Below are 12,958 nucleotides of genomic sequence, written 5' to 3' on the forward strand. Positions count from 1 at the left end.
TCACTACCACGTTATATTTTGTTATAAAGTTCCAATACTGTCTGGCACAAATACAAAAATCTAAATTTCAAGCCGAGATTTTCAATTGAATGATAGCCAACAATCTGAGAAACGGTTATTGGGGCTACCGATCTGAGAATCAATGGACACTTCTGCAAATTTATGTATAATTTTTAGAATCCGGATCCGTACTATTTGAACAAACTCGGTCCCTCTGTACACAGACAGAGTTCAATCTCCATGAATACGTAAACCAATAGAAAGCTCTTTTTCTCTATTTATTGTAGAAACCATTTAAAACGGCTGAGCGAACTCGTATAAGTTATAAAATATGTTGAATGCAATAAGCGGCTTTTCGCTAAACCTCTCAGTAGCCTAGCTCCACTGTGCTAGTGCCGCTAGTGCCATTCAACGCAGGAATTTCATACAGTTTAGACCGACCACATAGTGTTAGTGCGCTGGCCGGATCGTCTCTCGTCTTACAAGCTCTCTTCTGGTATGTAGCCAATCTCTTTGTATACATTTGAAGTGTACGGGTATAACATCTTGGTTAAATATCGATCGTACGTCGGCGTTTCCATCGCGACAATTTTGAATAAATTGTCATTGTAGCGACTGCAGGCACTCTGAATAGACGCGACGCAGACAACAGAGCTGCTCCCTGACGCACGCTCGCGAGAACACTCCTAGCGTTTTTTGATATTGTTGGATTATTGTCAACAGCACGTTCATACATCGGTTAAATTTCGGTCGAGAAAAATGAAAACGGAAAGCGAAAACGACGAGGATAATAAACTGAAAATTGTGGAGGAAGAAAGTGAAGTGATGATTCAGGAGTCTGAACCGAAACGGGCAGAATGGGGTAAAGAGATCGATTTCTTTTTATCGTGTATTGGATACGCAGTCGGTCTCGGTAATGTATGGAGATTCCCGTATCTATGCATGCGCAATGGAGGCGGTGAGTAATGCACCATGACGTCATCCTTTCGAAGAATCGATTTATTTAAAAAAAGAAATGTTTTCAATTTAAAGCTATTGATTGAGCTCCTTTACGAGCTGAAGAATTCATATGCGAGTTTGCGTTTGAAAAAATGCTCTTTATTTGACTTGAACATATTCTTTTACTTATATCAAGAATTTTGATGTCGACGTCTTTCGTCTAAATTTGAATATTTTATGCAAATTTTCAGCTCAACGTGTTGGTATCTAATTCCCCATTTCAACTTCTTCCGTTAAACGAAACTCGTGTTCTTTTCTTATATGTATAACGTATTACTTGCGACCAGTTGGAAATCGTTTGGCCATTATGCCTTCATATCGATTATCGATCTAATTTAAATATCTTATGCTAATTTTCAGGAGCGTTTCTGATACCGTATTTTACGTTCATGGTCCTTGCGGGGATGCCTCTGTATTTCCTCGAAATGGCCATCGGGCAATACTCTGGAAAAAGCCCGATCACAGTATTTGACATTTGCCCGATGTTTACAGGTAAATAGTGATTGTAAACTTTGAATTTTAAGTCGACATGTCTACTATTTTCATATAAATTACAACAGAACAAAAACTGTAGCCCCCGAGGGTTAAAATATCATATATATCGCGAAATAAAGTTCTTATCGAAATAGTTTTTTTTCATATTGAAATTCGACGAATAATGACTTAGACGATCTATGAACAAGAATATTAGAAAATTACCAGATTTCTTCATGATATTTCTAAAGCTTTGAATCTGGTTTAGAGTTTGTTTTGTATACAAATATCAATATTGTAAAACGCTTTACCAACTTGGCGATTATGATTTCGAGCGAGATTTCCATCTATTTGTTAATTTCACCTATATTCCAATATGGCTCCATTTTTGTATAGACTCAATACGGTAGAAATAACACTTTGAAATGCAAACAAAGGCAGGCTGTTCAAATATCACCCTGACTCATGCATTATGTAAATGAAAACCCCGACAATATTATTCAGTTTCAATTTTGCGCTGACAAATCGACCAAAAATGTACTCTAGTGGTGAAGAGATCATTAACATGACGCCATTTTGGATGTCTAAGCGGCTGAAAAGTCACGGTTTGACGGACATGGTGTCATAAAACAATCCTCGAAAACGTAAATATCCCATAGTTTTAGTTGGGATTTTTTGATTGGTGTTTTAGAATTAGATTTCCCCGGGGCCCAATTTCTCGAAAGAAAATGATTTATGCATAGTTGCCATAGACACATGCGTTGGAGCGCACGGTTCCGACTCGGAGAGCTCCTTCGTGTGGCGAGACTGAGTGATAATAAGTGAAAGAACAGCCTCTTACAGCATCTTAGATTCTGACGTGAAACAAAAGAATTTCAGCAAAAAAGACTAATCTGCGCCGTTCTCTCAGCGTTTCGCTTTTAAAAAGGCGGCAGTTATCATGTTCAAAAGGCGTTCAGTTTACGAGATAGATTGCTATTTACATGCACTTGTAAACAAAAACAACGTGTATTCTAATACATAACCACGCGCGACTTAACTTCCTTTATCGGTGAATCGAGTCCGTGTGAAATCCCTCAAAGAGAAGAATAGTCGTTATATTCATGATTTCACATTACAATTCTCTGTAAGCATTACGTATTGATTCATAGCCATCTCTATGACAAATCATTAATTGCATAAGATGGGATAGCTTAAGTATATTAACAATTGAGAATTTTGCTTTTATATTTTTCTTCCGATTTCGCGCTGTAATGCTGCTACAGCCGAAACAACCTCCCCGAAAGTAAGATCTCTTTGCCGTAGAAACGGTATAAAAAACGATGGTAGATTGATATATAACTGTATATAATAGAAGAAAATAATGCAAAACGTTAGGAAAATGATGTCCTTGAATTAAAAGCAAAACATATACATCAAGGAACTCCGACCTGGTTGTCAGATAGATGAAGCATAAAGCCTTCAGGGTACACGCGTACTTAGACTCACGGGAGCAATAGCAGCGAATTGTTAAAAACAAAATAAACAAACAACAATTTTCTTTTCGTTCATGTAACTAATGTTTAGAGTTCATGAACGCGTTCGGTTATTTCCGTCTTTGCTTGAAGAACTTGGCGAAGTTTCTTATGTGTTTTTATCGAATTTTATCGCTATTAGAACAACGTCTTAAGTCGTAAACCGCGCAAAGGCAGATAGCACTTAACGCTCTGTTTAAAGGGATTGAAAGAAACTTAATGGGCGCATTAGAAACACCTTGTATCTTATTGTACGTAATCTTCACAGATTTGAAATCAGAAATCATCGACGATTATTGAATCGATAATTCAATCGGATTGAAAATTCAAAATTTATATTTGATGAAAGATTATTTCCAATGTGTTATAGAACCTGACATAGTAATCAGATTAAATGATAATGGGAATGATAGTAATTGATGTTAGACGATCAATTAATCATTCCATTACTGAGGGATATTCTCCTGATGAATGAATGGTGGTGACCGTATACTCGAAATAGATTCCGCTCAAGTCGGCTCTTTCGGGACCGTAGTAAACTGTCCGACTTGAGCGATATCCGAGTCGGATGTTATATATTTCATAGTGTCACGAACAACAAACATCCGAGTTGAACGGTAAATCCGAGTTGAACGGTAAATCCGAGTTGAACGGTAAATCCGAGTCGTTAAGATCCGACTCAAGCGGAGTTTACTGTTTATACAATATTGCTTCGCGTGTCTTGAGATTTCTGATTTTTTCAGGACTTGGTTACGGAATGGTCATTGAATCGTTAATGTACACGGTCTACACGAGTATCATCATAGCATGGATCATGTACTACCTTGGGATGTCGTTTACGAGCTGGGTTCCCGTGTGGGGGCGCTGCGACAACGCCTGGAACACGGAGAACTGTATCGTGCCCGGTGGAGATCGAATGAACCCGAATTCAACAACATCGACGAATCACAGCTCGACAACTAATCAATCGATCGTTACTACAGCCGCATCCAGCTTCCGTATCATTCACCATGGCAACGATTCGTTCTTGCCCTCCAATACATCGAATACGTCTGTTCTAGGAAAACCGATGTCATCAGGAGAGGAATTCTGGCAGTAAGTGTCTATCGTATTCAAATTGCCTTCGATCTGTCTTTCAATGCGCTCTCTCTCTTTCTCTCTCTCAATTCAAATTGAAGAAGTCTTTTTTCTCAACTGTGCATCTAAGCCGCCTCGCATCTGGAATCAATCCATGCAGGCATCGTCTCCCAGATTATATTTATATCTACATTTCTTTTTCGTTTTTCTATCAATGTGCGTTCGAGCTTATCCATTGCGGTGGTAGCTGATTACAACAACGACAAAATTATTTTGTAAAATGAATATATTTTTTGCAATAAAAACGTAATTATTTGTGAAATAAGCTGCCGTTTTACGTAAAAGATAAAATATGATTTTACTTTGTAAATGAAGAAATGAAAAAATAATTTAGTATTTTCATTGCGAAAAAAATGAAAAATCGAATCCAGAACAAAATCACGTTCTGCGAATGCTGCTGGTTGAAAAACCTCTTTTCTTGAACGCTTCGAAATCTATCTGGGCCGAATCATTTCAACAGCGCTTAAAGGCGTGTTGAATGTGTCTAAATATATACATATATGTATTTTTTTCTAAATCTCAAATTTCGATGATTTTGTTTTAAGACGCGTCAGTCAGGCCGCCGATATATCTGTTTGTTTTTTAATATCATAAATGAATGAGCTTGTCGATATTCATCGACGCTGAAATTACAGATATAACGTTTTGGAGCTTACGGATGATATCGGGAATCTAGGAGGCTTCCGCTGGGAGCTTGTCGTCTGTTTGTTTGTATCCTGGATAGTTGTTTTCCTGTGCTTATTCAAAGGCGTCCGGTCATCAGGAAAGGTAACCGCTGAAAGCATAGAAAACTCGCACTAACGACGATGAATCGAACAGTAGATTTTTTTGCTACAGGGGCGGATCCAGGAATCTAGCTAGGGGGATATTCATATGAAAATTATTTTCACGAGTCGGCTTCCCGAGACGTATTCCGACGTGTAAACCATGGGTTATAATTAGAGCCAGCGTTTAATAGATCACAAAATCTACTCGTCGACTAATAGAACATAATTCTACCTTAAGAACAGTCCACATGACTTTTGTACCCTACTTTTTATCTTTGGGTAAACCGACTAAAACATTCCCGAAATCCAACAGACCTCGCCTATGTATTTAGGGTGGGTCGATAGGCCTATATAATGAATTTTCCAAATTTCAAAGATAGATCTCGAATTATTCTGGAGGTATTTAGAGGGGTTCACTGGCGACTAGTGAACCCCTGGATCCGCCCCTGTGCGATGTTCATCCTCGTTTGAGAGTTTTGCTGTTCAAGTTTACGGTGGTTTATTACAAAAGTAAGAATCGGATATCCTTCGTTCGGTGTGAATATTGATCCAGGCCGCGGCCTTCCTCGCCGATATCGGGTATAGAACTAACGTCATAGCGCGTCATAACGGCCACCAAAGCAGAGTGACATTTCTGATATTCCCGAACAATGTAAAAACCTACTGTTGACGAATTTAAAAGCCAAACATGTTTAAATCTTATCTAAGTCACTGCGTTTCATTCTTCGTCAATTTCTAGAAAATGGGTTTCTGTAGAAGTCTTGAGGCCACGTGCTTTTCTACTTGACCACCCGTATTTTGCTACTTTTTACTCGCCTCACGTCGGTGCACTTTCACTGACGTCACATCGACCTGGCTTTATGACGGCCAACGATATATTGACGTGCTATGACGTCACACCTCTGGCAATTCTCGTTTCCTTTCTTCGATTTTTTGCCTACGAATTAAAAGTAAAAACGATAATCGTCAGCCATCGTTGAGGTGAACCGACGATTTCAGTTTTCTTACGACGATAACGTTGAAATGATTGAAGTAAATCAGTGAACGCAAAGACAGGTAGTTTTAACTAGACTTATTCATCTAGATTTATATAGAGAGCTGTGATAACCTAGAATCACATTGATGAACGTGAATTATATACTTTGTAGGTTAACTGATTTTATTAGAAATTACCAGCTTTCGCTACTGGTGAATAGTTGTTTCATCAGGTAAATGCTACCATTCATCAGAAGCGAGCGCTGTCTGTTTTTGCGTTCCTTTTCACTAACAGCCGAAAAATCTGGTTTTCGTGAAAAACGAATTTAAGCTCAAATTGGTTTAAAGTTTGAATTGCTGTCCCGATTCAAATTCCCGAGATAACCAATTAGCGATAAAACCAATTTAAGTTCCGACTTTTTCGATGAAACCGAACCCAGAGGCCAGTGTTGCTCAAAGATTGGTTGAAGATAACCGACGAATAAATACCATACAGTAACAATGTAATTTTAATTGTAACTATGTTTACTATTTACTTGTTGAATCTAACAGACTTTTGGGCAACTGGCCCCAGAGGTAACGAGAATCGCCGGAGAGTCCTGTTGAGAAATGAACCGAGGAAGGACGACGGTCTGCGATATTCGCACGAGTGACGCGATTCTTTCCGATTCGTTTTGTACTCTTAACTACTGTTTCCCCTTTGGGACTTCATCGACTATCACAACCAAAAACAAAAAAAAAACTGATTCTGGTAATTGAAAAAAAAAAACTGATAATCAAATGGTCGCTTTATCGACTCAGAAAAAAAAGTTGCTGAAGAAACTCTCGTCTTTTATAAAAATTTTCGTCAACGTCCGTTTTATTTCCATCCAATAACCAAAAACCTAGTAATAGATTTTCTTTCATAGATTGCAGAATTAATCATCAGTATTTTCGACGTACTTTTTCCACTACGACTTCGTTTGAAGATCTTGTCCATGATTTTCACATCGAAAACATCGTTCGATTCGTACCAAAAAAAAAAAAAAATGATTCGATAATTTTTTTTTCTTCAAATTTTTGCCGAAATTTCTTATCATCGTCAATCGTTATAACGACGATACTCGCATGCGCTGCGTATTTTGATTTGTTAGTATTTTGTATTTTTAGGTGGTGTACGTGACGGCTACTGCTCCGTTCTTGTTTCTGATCGCTCTATTCGTTAGAGGAGTCACTTTGCCCGGTTCTTATGATGGTATAATGTTCTATATTACACCAGATTGGAGCAAACTTCTCTCGTTCAGAGTAAGTATATGACAGACCCTATTGTCACCAGTCAGCGGTTGTAACATATTTAATTAAGCCTTAAATTCGCTGACGACGGCTTATGAATATATAGAATTTAAATGAAATACTGTCTCGCTGAGCATGCCAAATAGAATACGATTACATAAATTTCGATTCAGGATGAAGTTTTACGCGATCTTTTTTTTGGTTGATTCGTCATTTAATGAATGATAACAGCGATGATTGAACTGCGCGGCGGCACGCGAGGGAAGGGATCGCTCAAATCGCTAAGATGGACAAATTATGGGGCTTAGAATGTACCGGTTACTTATGCGGTGTGAATTATTTTCGAGTTGGGTTGTGTTTCCACAATCTACGCATTCTCCTGCTGTCTTTCCGAATGGTAGCTTGAGTTACTAGTTCAACACATTTGTAAATGCGTTTAAATTGTGCAAATGCGGTCAATTGTTACATAAGTGTCATGAATCGAATTGAAAAAGCCCACAAGAACGCTTGATTGGTGTGAACGAAAAAAAAAAATAAATCCATTCGAGTAGTTTCTGAACATCAGTCCGATAGATTTTGACATGTTTTTCGGACGAGTTTTGTATTACTGTTCTAGGTCGAGCATGTTGGATTTCTGAGAAATTTCTGCGATGATTAGAAAATTGCAATTCTATTTTTAGATATGGTCTGAAGCGTGTTTACAGATATTCTACTCGTTAGGGGCGTCGTGGGGTGGTCTAGTAACGATGGCTAGTTACAATAAATTCAACCACAATATATACAGGTATATTTCGGATTTCCCATTCATTCATTCATTCATTCATTCATTCATATTCCAATTTCACTAAAACAGAGTCTTTTTGATTTTTGATTAACAAATCTCGATTTCAAGCTTTTAAGATTGTGTATTAGTCGGTTTGAACTCTATTAATTCAATTTTTCACGTTTTTGAGGGTAAGGGCTATTTTACAATTTCGATTCCAATTTATATTCATCATTCTTCTCTGTGCGAGATTTAGGTGAATAAATAGAAAACAAAAGGAGAACAATAAAAATCAATGATACATCGTATTGATAATTGTTGTTTTAACAATTTCACAGAACCAGCCGTGCAGGTTCCTATTCAGAAAATTCATAAAATAAACATACGTATATAAGCGGTTTTCAACAGTTGTTTTTGCGACATGGTGATTTTGTTGATTGATGTGATTGCTGCAGCTGTGACAACTTATACTGTACAGAATAACCTCAATACTCGAAGTTCAATTTACTGAGTGCCATTTCCCCCTACCTATTTCAGGGATGCGATAGTAATTCCACTGGTGACATGCGGCACAAGTTTCTTCGCCGGATTCGTCATATTTAGTGTGATTGGTTTTTTGGCTCACGAAGCGAATTTACCAGTAGAAGAAGCGGTCACGTCGGGTACGTTAAAAGCACGGATCGCTAGTTCGTGATTTCACTATGAAATCCAGTCTCCTATATAACATAAGGTTACACAAACTTCTGTTACATCCATACGCTAGACTGAGTTTACCCCGGAATCGATTGACTTCGATCATCGCGTTCCACAGTCTGTGAGTTAGAGTTAACTCTGGCCGAGTTAAAATCAGTTCATTTTCAATGAGTTAACTCGGAGTAAAACCTTAACTCACAACTGTGGAACTGGACCCTGTTTACCCCGGAATCGATTGACTTCGATAATCGCGTGCCCCGGACTCCTGGACCCAGTTCCACAGTCTGTGAGTTAGAGTTAACTCTGGCCGAGTTAAAATCAGTTCATTTTCAATGAGTTAACTCGGAGTAAAACCTTAACTCACAACTGTGGAACTGGAACCTGTTTACCCCGGAATCGATTGCCTTCGATAATCGCGTGCCCCGGACTCCTGGACCCAGTTCCATAGTCTGTGAGTTAGAGTTAACTCTGGCCGAGTAAAAATCAGTTCATTTTCAATGAGTTAACTCGGAGTGAAACCTTAACTCACAACTGTGGAACTGGACCCTGTTTACCCCGGAATCGATCGCCTCGGATTATTGCGTGCCTCACTAGTATATTACGAATTACAAATGTTCTTATTCTTTCAAAATCCATAGGAAGCAAAAACAGTACATATATATATTATGTACGAGTATGAGTAATATATATATTACTCATTAGAAAATTAGATTTGTACTGTTTTTTGCTTCTATGGATTTTGAATTATCTAGACTCTCTGCCTAAGATCTACTTATTCTTTATTCATCGTTACAACGACCAACGACCTGCTCTCGGACTACCCCGGTATTCGCATTGTACCTCGGATTGATAATTTATTAAGAGTAGGCAAGTGGAGTAAACTGTAAGTCTAATTAAATCTATACATCCTCTTATGTGTCACGTATAGGTCCAGGACTGGCGTTTATCGCGTACCCGATGGCTTTAGCTAAGATACCCGGTGCTCCGATCTGGTCGGCGATGTTCTTCTTGATGCTGTTCACAATCGGATTGGATACGGTGGTAAAGTATTTCACTATCTTAACCTTGCGATTTCTTAAATTATTCAAATTAATCTACCGCGATGCATTTCATTTCGGAAATTGTGGCTCCATGAATGTAATTCCAAACTCGAATAGACTGACTCAGTAGAGAAAACTATTAATGGGATTAATGATAATAATAATAATGATGATAATATAGTAATGATGATATTCATTTACAGTCCGTTACATGAAATACAACAGACTTTATAATGTCCATATATAAAAATTGGGCAAAACAGTAGGCAGATGTATAGAATACAGGGTTTCAAGCGGTCCTTCCAAGTCCTTCTTTGTCCTTCCTTTGGAAAATGTTTGGACAAACATCATCTTTGTCCTTGTTTTTGACTCTAAGTCCTTCCTTTTGATAAAAAAAGTTTGATGCTTCCAAATTTGATATGGGGTATTTTATTAGTAATTAGTATTGGTAATTCACTTGTCCGTAAGATTGAATATACAGGAAAGTGTTATGGAATTAGCCTGGTATATATGATTGGTCTACATGACTAGTATTCCGTCAAAGGCTTTGCAAAAATGCTTCCCTATGGGGCCTCATTTAACTGGAAAGTACTTCTCTTCAAGTCTAAAAGTCCGTCCTTTTGGGTCTAAAATTGCCGAAAAATTCCTTCTTAATACTTCTTTTTACCCTGGCCTTACCACTTACCACCGGAAACCCTGAGAATATTACCAAATAAGATAATATGTACATTAGTAAATAGAAATGTAATTGTACAGATGTTCGAGTTTGAATCTTTTATAGTGCTCAACGATTAACCAAGAACTGGATGCTGCGCTGATTAAAATTGTCGTCCCATTTTAAATCTAAATCAAATCGCTATCGATTTTCTCGAATATTTCAGTTTGTGTCGTTCGAGACTTTCATCAGCGCTTTCGTCGATAAATTCCCGGCGATCAGAAAACGTAAAATGTTGTTCGTGATCGGTTCATCGATTACCTGTTTTCTTATGGGTCTCATATTCTGTTCAAGAGTAAGTATTTGATACGCTCCATCTTGATGTAATTCCCTGATGGTGATTAGGCATTCTCAGACGATGGTGAATGTCTGAACGGGCACATCAGGGCTGCTGCTTGATGTCTATCGATGAACTCGCATTTATATTTAGGATTTTACGATTTTTATCGACCACTCGTAGAATTTCAGAGACTAAGGATGGATTTCAATCGAATCTAAGAAATCCTAGCATCTTTGTCCGAATGCGCACCAGCGAAACTGTTGGATCCTCGCTCGCCACAAGCAGAATCTTCAATTGCCACAGTTGGACGTAAACTGCTCATTATAGTATCTAATTATGATGTTTTCTGTGATTTTAGGGTGGTATGTACTGGTTCCAACTAATTGATTGGTTCATGTCTATTTTCACGGTGCTTGTTATTGGTATATTTGAATGTATCATCATCTCTTACATATACGGTTAGTAAACCTACAGAAAGCGTGAACGTATTTCACATGTTTTTTAATTCAACGCTGATAGAAATTCGTGGATTTTTGTTTTTTCGTTTATTTATTTATATGTAAATTATGATATCAATCAATGTCGATCAAGTTTTCGTATTTCAACTAATTCCAGGAGTGAATAGATTTTATAACGAAATTGAAATGATGATCGGATATCGGCCATCAGTTGTGTGGAAGGGTTGTTGGGGTTTCGCTATCCCGGCGTCGTTGACGGTGAGTCGGTGAAATTGTTGAGAAAAAAAGGGCAACAATTTTTGCGAAGGCGTTTGTAATAATGAACTTGCGTTGATTATGTTAAAATACCGTGATTTCGCTACTAGCGACCATTATATTAGCTTCATATCTGCCAGGTTTAACTGATTTGCCACCAACATAAGACGTCTCAACTACAAATATTCACAATACCATGATAGCAATTGACGTTGATTTTGGTTCCGTGGCCTCAATTTTATGTGATGCATTCTATTTTCCTTTTTTAGATCTTTCTGACGTATCTGTTGGCGGTACAGGTTTGGCCCTATTACGGATCGTATAGATACCCGACTTGGGCGATTGGTATCGGTTGGCTGATCGCTTTTGTCTCGGCGATACCTATCCCGTATTGTATGATAACTAGGCTATACACAACTCCGGGAACGTTGAAGCAGGTAACTAATACCTTTACAGCCGTTACTAAGTTGACGCTCAATCGGGTTCTAACCCCAGCGCGTCAGAGCACTTACCAGGATTATATCAGCTATGAGTTTGACAAATTCTCTCTTTACTGAAACCGTGGTTTTGGCCTACAATTAGCTCTGCCCTGGTAAAAAATTTTCCCCATATTCTATAGATGAATCCCTAAACCACGCCTTAAGTAGTGTCCGGACTGGTATTTAATATTTCATAGAATCGGGGAAAGACTGGTTCAAATGAACGAACTCTACATTTCGTCCTTTTCCCGTGAGCGTAGAGGCAGCACCGTACGGTCAACTAGCGGAATTTCCGCGGGCTAGTGAATGCACGATTGACCGTTTAACTTCTTCTTTCGAAATTGAAATAGTCATTTCCAGTTTATCGAAAATCAATATCGACGGTAACAGAACAGTTTCTTCTGTATTGGATTGATCTAAGAAAAATAACCGGGAAATGTTTTTGATTCTTTCAGAGACTTTTCAGAGCTTCGCGGCCTGCGGCTACCTGGGGTCCAAATATACACAAAACCGATAATCAAGACGAACAAATGATTCCCGAAACAATTGTGCTGACGAAATCCAGCGATGAGCCGGATCTGATAGTGTAAATTTCAGTTTTTTTTTTTCTATTCATTTATTGATAATGATAACAATCGTAATTTATACATGTGAATGTATGTAAAAATCAAATGCGTTGTAAATATCATACTCGTAAAAATAAAGCGTTGTTTTGTAGGGTAAAATGTGTTCATTAACGGAATTTTTGTTCCACGTAGTTTGTGAGGTAGGCCAGGCCCGTGCCAATGATTTTTGAGCGCCAGTCCTGCAAGTACTATTTCAAAAGGGACACTCTTTCACCTGAAAAGTGCCACTCTCCCATTGAAAAAAGGACAGATCTTGCATAAATATCCAAATTTCGAAAAATCCCGAAATGTTTACCCGACACTGACTTTTAAAGGGCACTTTGAAAATGTTTAGGGGTTCAGCCACTCCGTCGCCTCGAGCCTGTAGGCATCAAGTAACTCAACATTATTGAAGTTTTGACGATCAGGTTTTCGAAAGTGTGATAATTTCAGTTGTTTTTGTGACACATGATTTTATCATGTATTATGGGAGAATTAAAGTTCTCAATTTTCATGAGCCTAAAGTGCAAGT

General features: G+C 38.2%; 1 protein-coding gene across 1 annotated transcript; it reads left to right on the forward strand.

The window, feature by feature from the left end:
• Positions 1–364: 364 nt before the first annotated feature.
• On the forward strand, positions 365–12,540 carry LOC141908031 (sodium- and chloride-dependent glycine transporter 2-like). The gene is made up of 14 exons (XM_074797809.1): positions 365–496; positions 613–958; positions 1,360–1,491; positions 3,731–4,082; positions 4,760–4,892; positions 7,016–7,150; positions 7,819–7,922; positions 8,439–8,563; positions 9,523–9,635; positions 10,516–10,644; positions 10,988–11,087; positions 11,245–11,345; positions 11,612–11,779; positions 12,277–12,540. The coding sequence occupies exons 2-14, from the start codon at positions 760–762 to the stop codon at positions 12,409–12,411; spliced, it is 1,926 nt and encodes a 641-aa protein (XP_074653910.1). The 5' UTR covers positions 365–496; positions 613–759; the 3' UTR covers positions 12,412–12,540.
• The last annotated feature ends 418 nt before the right edge of the window (positions 12,541–12,958 follow it).

This window comes from Tubulanus polymorphus, chromosome 7 (genome assembly GCF_964204645.1).
Source record: "Tubulanus polymorphus chromosome 7, tnTubPoly1.2, whole genome shotgun sequence".
In the NCBI taxonomy this organism is placed as follows: Eukaryota; Metazoa; Nemertea; class Palaeonemertea; order Tubulaniformes; family Tubulanidae; genus Tubulanus; species Tubulanus polymorphus.

Excerpts from the sequence above, each read along its gene's own strand:
- LOC141908031 (XM_074797809.1), top strand. The coding sequence starts at position 760 with ATGAAAACGGAAAGCGAAAACGACGAGGATAATAAACTGAAAATTGTG. Across the intron at positions 9,636-10,515 it reads CAATCGGATTGGATACGGTG|TTTGTGTCGTTCGAGACTTT; the intron begins GTAAAGTATTTC and ends CGAATATTTCAG. Across the intron at positions 11,346-11,611 it reads CTATCCCGGCGTCGTTGACG|ATCTTTCTGACGTATCTGTT; the intron begins GTGAGTCGGTGA and ends TTCCTTTTTTAG.